Genomic DNA, 18,954 nt, shown 5'->3' on the forward strand with positions numbered 1-18,954 from the left:
TTATGATAAATTTTGGAGGTACATCTTAATTGGATTGTTTAAAGGTACAACCTCATAGAAACCACACCCAATCTTAAAATTTGATTATTTAGATGTATTATATGATTGGAATTAAACTCGCACTTTCATTAGGCTTCAAGTATTTTATTTGCAACAACTTGTGGGTACGAGTTGGGTTGAACCGACCCGGACCCGAACGAACCCGAATAGTATTCGGGTCCAAGCTTTGGACCTAGATCCGACCCCTTGGGTACAAATGTTGGACCCATATCGGATATACCCGACGGGTCCCATCCATTGCCACCCTAACCACAACACCCTAAAAATTTGAACTTCTGGCACCGAAACTTACAATCCCAAACAAAACTGGCTCACACAAACCTGTTGGAAATTTGGTTTCCGAAATTTCATCCCTCGATTGGAAATGTCACCCCTCACTCCAATGAAAAGTCAGGGGCAACTTTGTCATTCTCTACTCTATTATGGGATGTTTTTTAGCTTTTCTTTATTCGCTCCACAAAGATTTCATTTCGTTGTGGCTGCGTACTTTACTACAATTTCTAGGGCATTTGGTGCTGTTTCTCTGACTATTTAAAGGTTCACTATGATGGCGGCTGCACGTTTAGCTTTTAGACGGCCTTCAGGCGACCGGAGACCGACCGGAAACCATCCAGATTCAATGAACCCACCTGCCGAAAACGTGTCGTGGCAGAATTCCGGCGACTTCCCCTGTGCTTCGGTATAAAAGACTGAGGGGTAACCTTTTTGTTTCTAGGGTTACCGCTTCTGTAAATGCTTTACAGTGACTGCAGATTCTCTATCCTGGTCGCTGATTTGGGGCTTCATTAGATTTTTTTTGCTGATACTAGGGCTTTATTAGTCTATTTAGCTCGAAAGTGAAGCTTTGTACTGGTAGTAGGGTTTTTGTGAGCTTTACAGTGGAGCTTTGTGGTGATACGAGAGTTTGTCCATTAGCATCACAGAGTGGAATTTTGGTCACTGAGGTGTGAATTTTAGGTTTTCAATTGAATGTAAGCTTGCGTCGAGTGATATTGGGTTTCTGAGGAGCTGATTGATAGATTCTCTGGTTGTCTGAAGCATCGGAGTGGAGATCGACTAAAATAAAAAGCTATCAATTTTCATGGGGGCCTCAGTTGGAGCAACGACAACTGCTGGCTTAATGGAGGCCAGGCTTCAACTTCCGGCCCTTAATGGTCTGAGACAGGCTGGTTCAGCTGCAATGATTGGGCGTCTCAGTGTCTTTCCTGCAAATCCTTCAAGTTTTTCGAATGTAATTCGAGCTGTTGCCACTGTAAGTTTTCTTGTCTTTTCCTTTTGGTTCCTCTATTTTGTATTTGAAATATTGGTTGCACGCTGGATATCATAATCTTTATTACTGATGCAATTATCTACATTTGTTGGGTTTTCTTTATTGTTTGGCGTAATGTATTTTGTTTGATTTTTGAGCTAGTTACCGCTTTAGTTTTTGTGCTTGTTTCGGGATATTTAGCATTAGAAGCAAAAGGAGTTATTTAGATTGATATTTGAGGTGTTGGGCCTTTCGTTTTATGTGGTATTTGTTGGATATACTTCCGTTTATCAATTGGGTTTTTGCTGTACATGCTGGAATGGTGAATGTGGTTCTAATTCGGTTCTGTAACATCGAAAGAGCCTAGTAGTTAACTTAACACTTCCAGTCTTAGGGATGTGTATTGGCAAGGAAGACTTGTACTAAGAAGGTTTCTGGACGAATATGAGAATTTGTTTCATATTCAGTCAATTTTTATTAGTGATGGCTTCTTGGGACTAAAGATTCCTTTGCTCTTTGATCAAGGTTGTCTTCAGATGTGAATGCAGAGGCATTTAAATGTTTTTTCAATCATCAAATTTGTCCCATCTTCTAATCTATATTATGTGTTAAAAGAAAGTATAGCATTTTTTTAATGTATATATGGCCAAACTATTGCCCTTGATTTGTAAATATATGCATGAAATCTGATGGCTTAAAGTGTTGTCACGGTGGCGTGTGGTTTATAGGCGTTAAGGTCTTGGGTTCGAATCATGCCTGACGACTTGAGCTGCACGCCCTACTCTCTATCTCTCTCTTAAAAAAAAAAATATATATGCATGAAATCTACTTCAAAGAACCGCAAGGAAATGTTCCATTACATAATTGGTGGATATTTCTTCCTTTATGTTAAGGAGCAGCCGCCCCTGAAGCAGATGATTTCATGTGATATAAGTTACTTCAATAGCTAGATTCGATGTTACAGATAATAAGCTTTCATGCAAGAGGATAAATGCTCACTAAAAAGGTATATTGATCCTATATATCCGCTAATGTCCAATAAACTGGAAAGAAGGGCTGAAAAAATAGGATGGAAAAATAGGGAGAAAAAAGGTAAATAGCAAGTGCATTATCTACCTGAGAAGAAACTTCATGAAAGACCAACATTCTCTTGACCTGTTACTTTATTCTCCTCTCATTGATTACCCTTTCCTTTTGTGATAGCCCATGGAACATATAGTTTCTCATTGGTGCTCCTTCACATGGGAAAAGGTATGGAAACATCTTTACATGGAAAAATGTTTGGAGGCATTCTTTTTTGATCTTCCTTCTCAATTGTCGTGCCTTGGGCTTCCCGGTGTTACATGATAACAGCGAATCTATGTAGGCAATCCAAATTGGATTTGATTTCGTCATGGCTCATATAGAAGCCAATTGGGATTTTTGCCTGTGGTTACTGGTTGATGAATGACCTTTAAGACTCAGTATAATTCCATTCTTACCCAGTCAACATTTAACAAAAAAATGTTTGTTGCATCATTAATGTGAGTATGACATCCATCAATATCTATGAATATTTTTGATGCTGAATTCACCACTCACCATGGGGCCATAGTTACATAACTATGAGTGTACAATGGACCATGGTCCAAGATTGGCGATCTAAAAAAAAGAAAAGAAAAGAAATAAAGCAAAAAAGATGCAGTGTAAGATGGGTTTGCTTCAAAGATAGCTTTTTGGAAAGCGAACCTTTGATATCAATTGTAGATTGGCTGTCATCTGCATGCAATGATTAAAGCATTCATGGGTTAACTTAGTGAGGTAATTACTTGATCAGTAGAGCATGCATTATCCTTGGTGATGGCACTTGTCGTCAAATGCGTTTGAGGGGATTCACTACATCAGCTTATGCACAAAAATTTTCCCTGGTGGCTGACTATAAATGATCATCCTCCGTCACTTGTGAACATATTGCCATTATAGGCAATGCATGAGCTGTAGCAATTCACTGTACTCCTCTTGAACTATTTAAGTGATGATATGTCAACTAGCATGGTAAACCTGATAGAGAACTCTAAAACTGACGTATAATGATAGTAATTTATGTAATGATTCCAATTTCCAACACCACATGAGTATCTTTACCAAAGAAAAAAAATTAATGTGCGTTCATTTCTTTATTTGTTTACCTTTGAAATCAAGGTTTTAGAAATGTAGGGCAGCGGTCAGGTGGTCAGGGGGGTTTTGGATGCGTAGGCACTAAGCTGGGGCCAGGTTTCAAGGCACCCAGTCTCTAGAACATACATATGTACATATGTGTGCTCTAAAATGGTCTCAGACACATGTTCATGAATCATTAATGTGTATATATGCATATATGTGCATACCAAATGCACATTGTTGCATATATATGTGTCTTTTATGTATATCTTTTATGTGTGTGTGTGTATTAATCAAAGCCTTTTCTCAATTAATTGGGATCGATTATGCGAATCTTGGTCTGCCATTTTGCTTTGTTAAGGGCTACACCCTCAGAGAGGTCATAACTCGTCTTATCTTTTCTCACTACTTTCAACCTTGTCCTTTTGGGCCTACCCCTTGTCATTTTGAGCTTTTTATTTGAATCAACTTGCACCTCCTAACAAGTGTTTCACTGGGTCTGCGCCACACATGGCCAACCCACTTAAGTCTACTCTCTCTCATCTTATCACCTATTAGCACCACACCTAAAAATTTTTGAATGTATTCATTTCGAATTCTATACCTTTTTGTCTTGCCACTCATCCATCTCAACATCCTCATCTCCACTACACTCATTCTATAGATATATTGTTTTTTGACTGCCTAACATTCCGCCCCTTAGAGCAAAGTTGCTTTCATATTTGTCCTCCTTTAGCTTCATTAGTATACGACGATCACATAAAATTCCGGTTACACATCTCCCCTTCACCTGCCCAGCTCTAAATCTATGTGCGACATCTTCCCCAATCTCTCTATTTTCCTGGATTATCAACCCAAAATATCGAAAGTGCGTTTTGTCTTAGTCCGGCTAATTTTAAAACCTCTAGATTACAGAGTATCCCTCAAAAGTTTTGATTTTGTGTTGACGCCGTTTCGGGTCTCATTGATCAAAATTATGTCATCTGCGAACAACATGTACCACAATACCTCATCTTGTAGGTGCCTAGTTAAGTTGTCCATAACTAAGACAAAGAGGTATATATATATATATATATATATATGGAAAAAATATTTCTTAAGCTACAAGCTATAATGAAATAGTATAAGCTACTTGCTCTCAGCTGTCAGATCTTCATCGGGTGGTTCAAACTTCATATCACTATCTAAATTTTAATCTTTTTTCTAGAAATCAGATCGTAATAAAATTTTGGACGTGTGTGCTAAAAAATAGGGCACACAATAAAAATATATATAAACAATATTCCTAAAATATAAAATGATCGAAATACCCCTGAAAAATGATGGGGGTAATTTGGTCATTTTAAATTATTGAAAGTAATTGTTTTATATTTTTATAGGGTGCGCAATAGGGTTAGGTATATACACCTAAAATTTCATCTTAATCCGATTTATAGAAAAAAGATTAAAATTAAAATAGTGATATGAATTTTGAACCACCTGATGAAGATCTAACGGCTGTGAGCTAGTAGCTTATACTATTCATTATAGCTAGCTTAAGAAATCTCTTTCCATATATATATATATATATATATATATATATATATATATATATATATATGTATATGTATATAATCCACATGATTGCATATTATGTGTCTTTTATGTAAATATATGCATATATATAATTGGCTCCTGATCCTTGATGTTTTGGATGAATATGAATCACCCAAAAATTCCTTTTGTAGCCTCTCTTGCTAGTTCCAAACGAATCCAATGAAAAAATGAGGTATTGGATGATTTCTCAATCTTCTAAAAAAATTTTTTATTTAAAAAATTTCAGAGTTGTCACAATCTCTGATTCTTTTTGGGAAGAGAAACCCTAGAAAAAACTTTTGGGAGGGGGAGTAGGATACCCCATGGGTTTCTTCGTTTTCTCCCTTAAAAGGGGAAAATCACTCTAATGGCCCTTATCTTAGGGCAATTTTCCCACCCTCAGGCAAGGGGTGATTTAGGCAGGTGCCTAGGCCTAGGTGCTAAGTGCTGCCTGGGTGGCTGCCACCCTAGAAGGGCAGCCTAGGCCTAGCACTCTGGCCCCCTAGGCAGTGGAGGCGGTTGCCTAGGCAGAAGTTAGGCCGTTTTTGGCATTTATTTTCGGAATGTCTTTGTTCTTCTGATTATGAAAAAATATACACTATGTTTGCATGGCTAGGAAGAATGTGGGAAATTGATGCTTGACTATGGGAAAATGTTTGATAGAGCTGCGACCGTATCAAAATATATGAAGCCTCACCACAAAACTCATAAAAATTTGTAGTTCTGGCGTCGGAAAACCTTCAAATCGATAATCTCGGGCTTGATCATTATGGATGTGAAAAAAAACTAGGATTTAAAGCCCTAAAAATAGTGTATATGTTAACACATTATTTTACCATCCATTTCGCCCTAGACATAAGTTTTCATGGATCTGCAAGATTTGTACCATTTTTTGAGCTTCAAATTTCATAGTCGGTGTTGGAAATTGATTTTAGAGTCGTCATGGAGAATTCCAACGCCCAAAGTGCTTTCTGGATGGGGATTGAACGTGAGGCATTACTTTGTTTTTATATAGCCTAGGACTTACTCTTAACTGCATCCTATACGCTAAGCCAACACATATGCAGATTTACAGTTTGCTGTAAACTCTTTCATTTGTGCTGACTAGCATGTGTTATGGTATTTGTGGTCAAAACTCTTCTTTTATATGATAGAATGATCTAAGAAATATCAGGGGTCTTTCAGTTTAGTCACTGGTACTGATTGAGTTTTATGCCACAAGTCCATGGGAAGAACTGGTTGCAGTCTTTGAGCTGAAGGATTTTATTATACTTGGCTTGCACAAACATCTCTGTGTATGATTGCACACATGCACGTCTGTGATGCTGGTTTATTTAGTTTTAGTTTGAACAATCTATCCCCTCTCTCTCTCTCTCTCTATAGATTTTGCAATCTATGTCTAATTCATGAGTGTTTTATTCTTCTTATTCTGTTATATCTTGATTTTTGTATTGAGATAATAAACTCATTCAGTTAAATCTTCCTGTGCAGCAGCCTGTAAAGCCGGATACTTCATCCGAACCCAAGCGCAGCAAAGTCGAAATAATCAAAGAGCATAGCAATTTCCTGAGATACCCTCTTAATGAGGAGTTGGAAGCAGAAGCCCCGAATGTAAATGAGGCTGCCACCCAACTGATCAAATTCCATGGAAGCTATCAACAAACTAACCGTGATGAACGTGGAATAAAGAATTATTCTTTTATGCTCAGGACTAAGAACCCATGTGGTAAGGTCCCCAATAAGCTCTATTTGGCAATGGATAGCCTTGCTGATGAGTTTGGAATTGGCACCCTTCGGCTAACAACTAGACAAACATTCCAATTACATGGAATTCTAAAGCATAATCTCAAGACAGTGATGAGCACCATAATTAGAAATATGGGGTCAACCCTTGGAGCTTGTGGTGATCTCAACAGAAATGTTCTTGCCCCTGCAGCTCCATTTATGAGAAAAGATTACTTGTTTGCTCAGGAGACAGCCGAACACATAGCTGCACTTTTGACCCCTCAATCAGGTGCTTATTACGATTTGTGGGTTGATGGGGAGATGATCATGTCGGCTGAGCCACCTGAAGTGGTAAAGGCTAGAAATGACAATACCCATGGGACGAACTTTCCAGGTTCTCCAGAGCCCATTTATGGGACCCAGTTTTTGCCAAGGAAGTTTAAGGTTGCTGTTACTGTACCAACTGATAATTCAGTGGATATCCTCACTAATGACATTGGCGTTGTGGTGGTTTCTGATGCTGATGGGGAACCGCAGGGCTTCAATATTTATGTATAACTCACTCCTTATCTCTTTGTTTTTTTTTAGAGTAGCATATTTGTTAAGCTAAAGGGCCTTTCTAAGGAATTTGAATGACCAAATACCATGACAATATTGTGTATAGCCATGTTAATGGGCATTATGAATTATTTTTTGAATTCTAAAATTGCATTGTTAACCCAATAGCTGGAGTTTTTATTCCTTTTGAGCTGTGGTAATTTTTTTTTTTTTTTTTTTCTGAATTCGTTGAGTTGGATTTATGCTTTGGTTATTTGACTATAATTGGTGGGGCTTGATGGGCATATGGGCGGGCAGGTTGGAGGTGGTATGGGAAGAGCACACAGGATTGATACCACATTCCCACGATTAGGTGAACCTCTGGGCTATGTTCCGAAAGAGGATATACTCTATGCTGTGAAAGCAATTGTGTGCACTCAGCGAGATAATGGTAGAAGAGACGACCGAAGATATAGTAGAATGAAGTACCTAATAAGTGAATGGGGAATTGAGAGGTTCAGAAGCGAAGTCGAGAAATATTATGGGAAAAAGTTCCAGCCATTTCAAGAGTTACCGGAGTGGGAGTTCAAGAGCTATTTGGGGTGGCACGAGCAGGTAATTTGCTCGAGTTTGTTTAGTTTTAGATTTAGCAGGGTTATTTAGTTATGTTTTTCATGTATCTCTCTCTCTCGCTACTTTTTTGTCTCTGTGCTATTTTGCCAGGGCAATGGGTCACTATTTTGTGGCCTCCATGTTGATAATGGGCGTATTCAAGGGACAATGAAGAAGACATTGAGGGAGATAATTGAGAAGTATAACTTGAGCGTGCGTCTGACACCTAACCAGAACATCATATTGTGTGACATCCGGCGTGCCTGGAAGCGACCTCTCACCACAGCTCTTGCACAAGCTGGCTTGCTGGTAATTTTCTTTTGGTGTTGCTATAGCAACTCGACAGAGCTATTATGGAGAAGATTCTTTGATAGGACTGGCCGGTTAAGACCGGGAACAGGTGGCCCAACTGGTTGGTTTGGGGTCCCAAACCAGGGGGAGCATTGAACCAGCATCGAATCCGAGAGTATCCTGTTTGATTCTTGGACTGGGCAGTTCAACTGTCCAGACTGAACAAGCAACTGGTCAAAACCAGTCAAAATCCAAACTGAACTGGCCGATTAGGCCAGTTGAAGTTTGAAGCCATGTGAATTGGTCGGTTCAGACGGGTTTCAACCAAAATTTTTATTTAGTTTTTATCTTTTTTGTTTTGTATATTTCAGATGGTCTGAACAGTGAACCGGTTGGTTTAACCTGTTTGGTCGGGACAGATCCCCTCACCAGTTGAATGACCTGTCTGGTCCTAATAACACTGCTTTTTTTTTTTGACATGGTTACATAGCGATGGAACTTGAGACCTATGAAAACCTAACCTCTACCATCTTGACGCAAGTCCGTTTCCTTCCTAATAGCACTGCTTTTATCATGCTTTAGTTGGTATCATGAATTTGGCTTAATATTATTTACTTAATTTGGTAGTTTGATTGATTGTTTGTGTGTGTGTGCATGAGAGAGAGAGAGAGAGAGAGAGAGAGAGAGAGAGATTTATTCTTTTCATGAAGTATTGCCCATACCTCACCATACATGTGATCAGCAACCACGATATGTGGATCCTCTGAACCTGACAGCAATGGCTTGCCCCGCCCTACCCTTGTGTCCCCTGGCCATAACTGAAGCTGAACGTGGAACGCCGGATATTCTCAAAAGAATAAGAGGTGTATTCGAGAAGGTAAAGCAGGCATACAGGCAAACATTACGATGCTTGTGAGCCTAAATATTAGTCTTTGATGCTTAGAGTTTAGTGCCCACACAATTGAACATGAATAAGTTTCTCTATTTCAGGTTGGCCTCAAGTATAATGAATCAGTTGTAGTAAGGGTTACTGGATGCCCCAATGGTTGTGCTAGACCTTATATGGCTGAACTTGGACTGGTTGGTGATGGACCCAACAGCTATCAGGTCTTTATGATGTCCATGTTTTTCTTTTTCTTTTTTCTCTATAAATGTAATACTTGTTGTTCATTCGTCAAATGCTTATTAAAGGAAAATGAGAATATTCTCTCTCCTTTCTCCTTGAACATTTGAGTTGGGTGCTAAAAGTCATAAAGTGCTTCATGGCTTCAACAGATCTGGCTTGGTGGCACACCTAATCAAACCACGTTGGCAAGGACTTTCATGAACAAGGTGAAGATTCAGGACCTAGAGAAGGTTTTGGAGCCATTGTTCTACACATGGAAGAGGAAGCGCTTGCAAGGCGAATCGTTTGGCACCTTCACAGATCGCATGGTAAACTTATTATCTGGCAGAGCTTATTATAGCATATCACGACATACCTCATACATATGGACTGTCACTCTCCATCGACATGAGATCTTGTTTAAAAATTTATTAATTTAATGTTGACTCTTGATGTGTATAAACCCTCTCTTTTCAACATGCCTTTTCTTCATCTTTACTGATATAATAATAGGTTGACAATTAATTATGAATCAATGCACACATTCAGATCCTCTCTCTGACACGCACACACATTAATCATTGCATTTCACAGCACATTGTACTTAGAAAAAAAATCTCTCTTTCTCTCATGCGCCTATGCACATCAAAACATAGTAAACTGAAAGGAAATTGATGTGGGAACCACAAAATAGAGGATTCCTTAGACTACTTCTAATGTGTGCAGGTATAGTTTTGTGGTGGTTCTAAGACACTCACAGTGATATTAAAATCCATCATTTGCAGGGTTTCACCAAACTGCAAGAAGTTGTGGATAAGTGGGAAGGCCCAGTACCATCTTCCTCAAGGTTCAACTTGAAATTGTTTGCAGACAGGGAGACCTATGAAGCGATGGATGAGCTTGCAAAGTTACAGAACAAGAATGCCCACCAGTTGGCCATGGAAATTATTCGCAACTATGTGGCCTCTCAGCAAAATGGCAAAAGTGAGTGAGCTTCTTCCAAAAACTGATAATTTACTGTATTCGCAAGTAGTTATGATGAGATTCTTGTTGCAGAAGGGTTGTTTTTTTGTCCTCTCGTTTTTTTGCAGCATAAGAAAAGCTGGGTTTCCAGACTGCTATAGAGTGCTAGAGTTCCACATAAGAGGACTGCTTTATATTTATATGAGAAAATATCATGTTTTTTGTCGGGTTCCTGTCCTGTGGTTATGCCTAGAAAAAGGGTGGAGAAGAGCGAGAGAGTCTTGGTGATGCATAAACTTGGGAAATGATTACTTGGAGTTGGCAAACTTCTTGTTCTTTTTTGTTAATTTGTTTCATATTTGCCTGTTTAGAGAAACTTAAGAGCAACTCGTATCTATGCTATGGCTTTGAATTGTATACTATAAAACCATTTACTTTTGGTACAAGGAGGTCTCAATCAATTTTAGCTATCAGATATGAAATCTGACAGATTTAAGTGTGACAAAACTTTCAATAAACTCTATTTTGGACTTTGTGTGCAGTTAATGCTGCAACCCCAACTACCTGATTTTTTATCCGACTGTTTGTGACCTTGTACCAAAGGTTGGTCTTATTGTACACATTTCCTATTGCTTCTCCTTCTCAAAGTTTTGAGTGAGAACAACATTGATTCTTACCATTTCCACCCATTTTTCTGGTGGGAATTTGGGAAATGGATATTCCTTTGTATATATGTGAGATCATTCGTAGCGTAAGTGGTGTGCTTTAAGACAAATCAGTGAGTAAACTCACTTGCTTGGTGGGTGAGTTCTATACATTGATTCAAAAAGAGATCTGCCCAGTGCATAGGCAGCCACGTAGACGGGCTTGGCCCCACTGCCCAGGCCTGGGCAGACCAACTAGACGGGCTTGGCCCCACTGCCCATCCAAGGACCCTAGGCGGGTGCCCAAGAGATCCTCCTAGTACCCCGCCTAGGCAGTCCCCATGGGACTAAACTCGGCTAGGTGAAAAATACCTATCGGGTGGGGTGTTTTAGGTGTTTTTTTATTTGGGTGTGTGCATAACTATATTTTTTATACAAAATCTGGACCTAAAACAAGATTACTGGACACCTCTTGCCCTTTTTAAACTTGGATGGCATTGAACCCCTGGCTGCCTAGGTGCCTCCCGGAAGATGTTTCTTTGCTTTATGTTATCTTTTTTGTTAATTGGATTAAAAATGGTTCCTTCTAGGCTGATAAGTATACTTACTTGATGCACTAGGTTTTCTTCTCATAATTGGTATGTTCTTTTGCTATTATCTGTTAGCATTTTTGGAGGAACTTAATTTTTTTCCTGGATTTACTGTTTGGGTTGGCGAATTTAACTCAGGTTTTGGCGATGTCAGAGTTGGGCAGTAGTTTGTGTTAAACAATATGGTAAAAATGACAAAATTTCCTTTTTCTGTTCGACATTAGGAAACGTTGAACAAATGTCGGCGTTTTGGTTATTCAGCTAACTTCAGTGGTTTGATTGAAAGGACAAAAATATCACTGATTATTCATGGTTAGCGATGCATAACTGGCCAATGATAGAAATAGCCTTTATGATTAGTAATAATTCATTTATTTGATTAGCGATGTACAACTGCCAGATAAAATTTTTTCTGATGTGTTTTTGTGGATAATTCTTTATACATTTTTGTTTTTTCTGATGTGTTTTTGTAGATAGTTCTTTATACATTTTTTGTTGAGGTCGTACGTCGATTTGAGTAAGGAATTACCAATTTGGATCAGTCAAATTGGGAATTGGAGCCCAATGATTCTGATCCAATCTTCAAACATGTGTAAGTCTTTGATCTTATAAATTTCGAAAAATTGGTGGTAGAAAATACTGCAAAGGGGAATTGAAAAATCACATTCCCATTAATTCTCCAAATTAGAATAATTTTGTGCATTCAGTCTTCTCATATATGCGTATTTATTTGATTGAACTATGCTTTCGAGAAGTTCCAAATTAAAAAGTTTTACTTGTTTCAAACTTCTCGTGTTGCACGAGTTGTAGCCTAGTTTTGTTCAAGTCCACACTGAAATTGGTCCTGATTACTGTTTTTTTTTTAGATATCTGATTTTTATAGGACAAGGAGTTGAGATGTAGATTTCTGGTGCATTTTGAATCTCTGCATCTTTCAAACTATGAGCGCAAAACCTAGCGCCCTACTCAAGAGAGCAAAATTTTTAGGGAAATTCCATTGGAGCCACTCTACTAGTTCCTATCTGTCCAGTCCTAAACTCTCGTCTTTTACCCCAACACTCTTGCACTGAACTGCTTCGGTCTGACTTGACAGGCTAACGCAAGGTTCAAAATCAATGCTCAGAGTTGGGACACATGAGGGTCCCTTTCATACTGACTTAGCCTAGCCTGTATGAGTCCGAGTGATCTATTCTGACTCAGCCTAGTATGTCCGAGTTTGAGTGATCCATACTGACTTGGCCTAATCTGTACATTGTACAGTGCTAACGGCCGAGTTTGGCTTGTTCTTAATTACTTGGGTGAATCCATGGAGTTTTAGAACACTGGCTAACATTAATAGACTCAATTTCATTATTTTTTATGGATATTTATGGAGGGACTCCGCATTAGAAAATCCTTATAAATGAACAACCTGTATAATCAATTAATAACCTACACGCTAAAGTGGCTACTGAACAGCTATTGTTGATATTGGGAGGAGCCTAAATATTGTTGTGATTGGATATTTTGAAGATTTTGAGAACGGTATTTTCTTGGTGAATTACTTATTGATTTCATTTTTATTTTACTTTCTATAAGGTCGTCATTTTGATTTTGATTGCAATTGAAAGAATTGGGGATTTCAATATTTGTTTTGTTTTAAATATATCAAAAAAATGCTGCAATCCTGCATGTCATATTAAGGATCTCTTGGGTGTATAATAAACTTTTAGAAAATTTCTTTTGAACTTTGAGCTTGGCCAATTGAATAATATTCAAGATTAATTGTGACCATTTTGTATTAAAGGTAAATGGTCTCATTGTTTACTTTTAGTACAAAGAGGTCAAAATTACTTATAACCATTTGATGTGAAATAGAGTTTCAAATTTCGAGAAAGTTTCTTTTGAACTTTGGGCTTGGTCAATTGAATAAATTCATTCACCCAATTTAACATCCAATGTTCAATATTAATTGTGATCATTTTGTATCAAAAGTAAATGGTCTCATTGTATATTTTTTTATGTATGGTTTAAATAAAATGAGATTATTTATCTTTGGTACAAGAAGGTTACAATTACTTATAACCATCCGATGTGAAATATGATAGTTTGGGTATGTCAAAAAAAAACTTCGAAAAAATTTCTTTTGAACTTTGAGCTTGGTCAATAAAAAAAATATAACCGCTCAATTTAACATCCAATGTTCAAGATCGATTGTGACTATTTTGTAGCAAAGGTAAATGGTGTCGTTGTATACTTTTCTTTGAAAGGGATTGCATGATATATGTCTAAAAATAATGCTACAATGGTTTTGTGACCCATTAAGGATTTGCTTGTATGTGTGGATAGGGTGCTAATAAGGAAATCTTAGGAAAAACTTGAGAAATCTATAGATCTAAGCTAGAATTTCCAAAAAATGGCTAAAATTTCAACTCTTCATCTCCTCAGAGGCTTAGATCCAATAGATTCTGACCTGGCTTTTAGAGGGAATCTAAAATGATTATTTTAGAATAAATTTCAGTCAAAATGGTGAACGTAATGGCCGATTGGAGGTTTGGGCTTCAAAATGGCTACTTCTTTTATTAAAACTTCTTGCCATAAAACCCCCCTTTGTTGTTTGTGTATATGAAAAGGGGCTCAAAATGTCAAAAGGGACAAGGAGAAGCTCAAAAATGTCAAAGCAGAGTAAAAAATGAGTTCAAAAAGGTGAATTTCGAATAAGAAATAAGAAAAGAAGAAGAAGAGAAAGTTACCCAAACCATATTTTGGAAGGAAATCACTCAGTGTACCTATTATGTCAAATTCAACTTGGCGGAATCCAACTCGAACCACCGTTTTTTAAGCCCATGTTCATCACCGAGGTTTAAAAAATTGGACCCGGATCAGCCACCCCAAGAGCATGTCTGATTGATGGATTGGAGATCACGATCACAAAATTAGTCAGTATCAGCTTCAAAAAAATTTCAAAAAATTACTGTAACTCTAAAAAATCTAGTGTTTTAGGTTTATAAAAGAAAAGGTGTCAATTGAACTATGGTTTAGGAAAAATTACGTGTGGAGTAGTATTATTTACTAAAGTTGTATTTTAGTTTAATTGAAAAAGTTTTAAGCTAAGGTCCCTCTTTTTGGTAGTTCTTTCTTCCCTCTTAGTTTGATGTTGCTCATTGGTCTAAAGTATAAAATTGGACCACTCCATATTTATGTACTTTTTTTAAGTATACTGATCCGATGTCTTTAATATTAGACTACATTTAAAATAAAAAATAATATGATGATTCGATATTCGATATCTCTAATATCATACCGGCCCAGCCAATTTCAAAAGTCAACAACCATGTGTTCTAGGGTGTCGACAAAGGGCCATAAGATCATTAATATGACCATGTGTTCTAGGCTGTCGACAAAGGGCCATAAGGTCATTAATTATTGTGGGCCTTGTGGTCGGGCGGGCTTCATGGGAAGTTGAAGATTTTGAGAATAATCGTTTCTTTGGCCTTTTTTTGGTGAATTAGTTATTGATTTCTATTTTTCATCTATATTTTCAATGAGGTACTTGTTGCTTTGATAATTACAAGGGCTAGGAGGTTGAGCACTTAGTTATCAAAATTCAATATGCAATCTCTGTTGCCATAATTGATGTGCAGTGAAGCTTGCACATCAATTTAGAGTTGTCAATTTATAAGGATACCTGATGGGGAATCCTTCCATAGGAAAAGCCCAAAAAAAAAAAAAAAAAAAGAGAAAAAGAAAGTAAAGAAGAACTAAAAATAAAATTGCAGTATGTTAAAGTTAGCTGCACAAGGGCTAGAACGTTGGAGTAAAAGGTGAGAGTCTAGGGTACAAAAGATCGGAAGTATATGAAATAAGAGGGTACGTCCAGTAGAATTTCCTCAGAAATCCCCCTCTTTGGTTGTCGACGTCGACGGAGATGATAGCTTCAACAATGAAGAGTAACCGACCATATGGTACTATATACCCATCGAACTCATGAATTTGAAGTTGGCAAAGAGGCAGATAAACGACTTTCTCCCAATTCTTCGCCTTTGTCAGCTCCCATATCTCGACATGGCAACAAGAGACTATCATGCATACGCGGCCTTCCCACTCCATCAATTTCAACTTCAATTTCAATGAGAATGGCATCAGTTTCAGTGAGGATCGCATTCTTACATCGGTAGGAAGTGGAATGCATTCCCAATTGGGCTCATCTTGTCTTGTATCAGTGCATCCATAACACACCTCATTCACCCACGATACATTATCAGTGCATCCATAACACACCTCATTCACCCACAATATATCACCCCAACCCCAATTTTTGACATAGTACAGATGCTCAAGCCTCTTCCACAATCCGGTTCAAGAGCTAAACATGGCATACTTAGTCCACTTAAATGTCACCAACACCTTGAAACTCTGGTTCGTTGGCATGAAATGAAACCCTAGAATAAACAGTTTGAAAGGGAACTCTGGGAGGGTAACGTATTCATTGGTTACAGGGTTGCAAACAATAACGATTTGGGAACTCGAAGAGGCTGGGTAGCACATCATGCCATTACTGCAGACTGGATAATATGTGAATGTCTCACCCAAAGGGGACTTTTGCTTTGCAGTTCGATTTTAATGGTTCTGACGTACGATAGGGAGGAGGTACAGAGAAAGCAGAAGCCCAAATTTGTGGATATGAGGGCAAAGGTTGAGGGAGGCAGCGGAATAGAGAGAGAGCGGGTTCGAGCAAAGCAGAGCGAGGAGAGGAATTGCTTCCACAATTTAGAGACGCACTTGTACCTGCCAATGGACTCAATTGGGAGCGTCGCGAGAATTCAAATCAAAATATGATCGTTTATACCCGAGAGATCGATAGAGGCATCAATGCTCTCATGCTCTTCTTTAGAAGAAAGCTCATTAGAAACCATACAACTCATGCTCTCATTCTCTTATTTACAAGAAAGCTCGTTAGAAACTAGACAACTCATTCTCCTCTTCAGAAGAATGCTCATTAGAAACCACAGACAAGAGTAGATATGGTTTCCTTCATGGGCAGAAGCGTTATTTGAAGGCTTTCTCCCTTTTACTGAATTTTCTTTCTGCATGCTTCTTTTTCAAGCAAGACCAAGTTCTCAGCATTTGTTTTTCAAGCAAGATCATGAACTAAAAACAGTGTCTTAACATTGAGAGAGAGTTTTTAAACTCTTTATACAATAACTAACTTCACACAATTTCAGCATACCAACCTTTTCAAATCACATGATTTCCGAATTTGGAGAGATTCCCATATATCAATCCAAAACAAACTTAAGCTGATGTTTGTTTGTTAGTTTCTTAAGACTCTTAACTTGTTATGCTCCATCTTTCCTGAACGTAACAAGCTCCATTCAAATTTCATTTTTGAAAAGGCAATAACTGCAATATTCCGGGGCACGGGTACATGAATTCTCAACATAAAAGTGATAAGGAGAAAGAAAATCAATGGAGATGAGAGATTTTAGGAGAGATATGAGAGAGACTCCCTTTTGAAGCTTTTGAAAATAAAGATAGAGCTGAGAAAAATAACATGCTTACTTGATGTTTAAAAAAATGCCTATCCAGATCATAATCACCTCATTTGGATTAGAAATTGGTGGGAATTGATTGGATCCAATTAATGGGGAATCACTCTTTTTGGGTTGGAATTCTTGAATCACTCTTATTTATCATATTTCAAATTAGGTGATTATGGATGATAATTGACTAGACTCAAAGTTCAAAAAAATTTCTTGAACTTTGTTACATACCCTAAGCCATCTCCATTTAACAAGGATAAACAGTCTCGTAGTGTAGAATATCTTTTTCTTCATGTTCATACATCTTGAGGTAGAGATAATTAATTGGATGGTTCCTTAATGCTCAAACACTCTCTTTCGGAATCTTATATCATCTTTGCCCTTTATCGGGGAGTTTTCATAGTATAAAATACGTATATGGTATGGTCAGCGATTCATTCTTTGATAATAATCATAACCCTTGATGGAGGAGATTAACGGAGCCTAAGAACTATTTTTCTCACTGAGAAAATTACTATAAAATAGGAAATATATGTTTAAAGTAAGATTAAATAAAATACTTCAAAATGATATTAAAAAATAATAAAAAATAGATTTTAAAAAATCAATTTGTGATGGAGGTATTTTTAAAATAATCCAAAAAAATGGGAAAATGTAAAACTATCTATCGCCAAAACTCTTCCCGACCTTTGCCAAAGTGATTGAACATAAAAAATATATCCCAAATAAATTTCGTATTTTTTAGATTTTATTATTCTTTTTTTTGAGTTTTTTAATATCCCCAAGTTGGACACCTAACTCGGGCCAACTTGGGCTCGACAAGGGTCCGAGCCCGAGTAACTCGACTGACTAGAAACTACTTTGCTGACTTTGCCAACACTCGTATAAAAAATCAACCCTATCCCATTGCAAAACTCCAATTTGTTTCTTTTTCCACATCTATTTCATTACTGTTTAACCATAAAACGCCTTTTTAGGTCTATTGAAGGTTTCTGATATTTTCTTTTCTCTTTGTACAGTTTGGACAGATCACCGATTTTAATCAATGATATGGATTAGTGGGTAGACAATCCAACCGACTGATCCACATTTTAAAATGCTTCTCACTACCTTTCTTTTGAAATAATGCCCAGACTTTGGTAGCAATTATATAAGGAATTGTTTATAAAGGCACTATTATAAGGAGGTCGTAACCATTCCTACCCATTAGATGTCAAATTGAAAGGCTTGGGTTGAGTCAGCAAGTTCGAAAATATTTTTTTTAGAACTTTTTGTCTATTCAATAATACTTTTACAACTACCCATTTTGAAATTTAAAAAGCAATAATGACTATAACTTGTAAAAAAAAAAGGTAAATACTCTTTTGCTGACCATCCCCTTATACAACATTGATAATAACCTTTGCATACAATGACTTTGTAGACAATCCCCTTGTATAACCGTGATAAAGGCCACCACAATTATCTTCATAACGACCATTATAACAGTGATAAAACAGTGCTTTCAACTTTTTAAGACCTTGCCATTGACTATTAACCATGATCTTAGGCTTCCATAGCCCACTACATTATATTCCACATCAATCTTTGTGGTCTTAAGCCCTTGCTCTTTCGAGCACGTGTACTACGGTAATCAGGATTGTCCATCTAAAAAATTGGACCGGATCGTAAGATTAGCGATTCAGATTAGAGAATCAGTCGGATCACTAAATTTCGGCCTTAAATTTTTTAAATTTTTTTCTAAAAAATCGATTTCTTTAGGTTTTTTTAAAAATAGTGATATTGCATTACATTTTTTCATTATTTTGTTAAAAATACATAAGAACTCAGAGCTTGTCTCATGGGTGAGTGTTTGTTATCCATTATATTCATTTTATAGTCAAAATGAAATTTAAAATACTACTTATTGCAATAGAATGGATATCTTTGATTCTAATTTAGA

The 18,954-nt window shown here is 37.3% G+C and overlaps 1 protein-coding gene across 15 annotated transcripts; it reads left to right on the forward strand.

Moving 5' to 3' along the window:
- Window positions 1–532: 532 nt before the first annotated feature.
- Window positions 533–16,671, forward strand: SIR (sulfite reductase). 15 transcript variants are annotated; one of them, XM_020664300.2, is made up of 9 exons: window positions 533–1,312; window positions 6,515–7,300; window positions 7,604–7,900; window positions 8,009–8,206; window positions 8,931–9,065; window positions 9,179–9,295; window positions 9,464–9,622; window positions 10,079–10,277; window positions 16,083–16,671. In XM_020664300.2, exons 1-9 carry the CDS (start codon window positions 1,142–1,144, stop codon window positions 16,091–16,093), a joined length of 2,073 nt encoding a protein of 690 aa, XP_020519959.1. In that variant the 5' UTR covers window positions 533–1,141; the 3' UTR covers window positions 16,094–16,671. The 15 variants fall into 15 exon arrangements, 13 of the variants coding, with proteins under 13 accessions (XP_020519959.1, XP_088717822.1, XP_088717821.1 ...); XM_088861696.1 differs by having other exon boundaries at window positions 6,518–7,300; XM_088861695.1 differs by lacking the exon at window positions 16,083–16,671 and adding an exon at window positions 12,357–12,379.
- Window positions 16,672–18,954: the final 2,283 nt, after the last annotated feature.

Source organism: Amborella trichopoda, chromosome 3 (genome assembly GCF_054954075.1).
Source record: "Amborella trichopoda isolate Santa Cruz 75 chromosome 3, AtrichopodaSantaCruz75HAP2 v2.0, whole genome shotgun sequence".
In the NCBI taxonomy this organism is placed as follows: domain Eukaryota; kingdom Viridiplantae; phylum Streptophyta; class Magnoliopsida; order Amborellales; family Amborellaceae; genus Amborella; species Amborella trichopoda.

What these genes read in the sequence shown, in the direction of transcription:
- SIR (XM_088861691.1), top strand. Translation starts at nt 1,142, where the DNA reads ATGGGGGCCTCAGTTGGAGCAACGACAACTGCTGGCTTAATGGAGGCC. An exon ending in CGCAGGGCTTCAATATTTAT is followed by an intron (nt 7,301 to 7,603) that starts GTATAACTCACT and finishes ATGGGCGGGCAG; the next exon opens with GTTGGAGGTGGTATGGGAAG. An exon ending in TTGCACAAGCTGGCTTGCTG is followed by an intron (nt 8,207 to 8,930) that starts GTAATTTTCTTT and finishes ACATGTGATCAG; the next exon opens with CAACCACGATATGTGGATCC.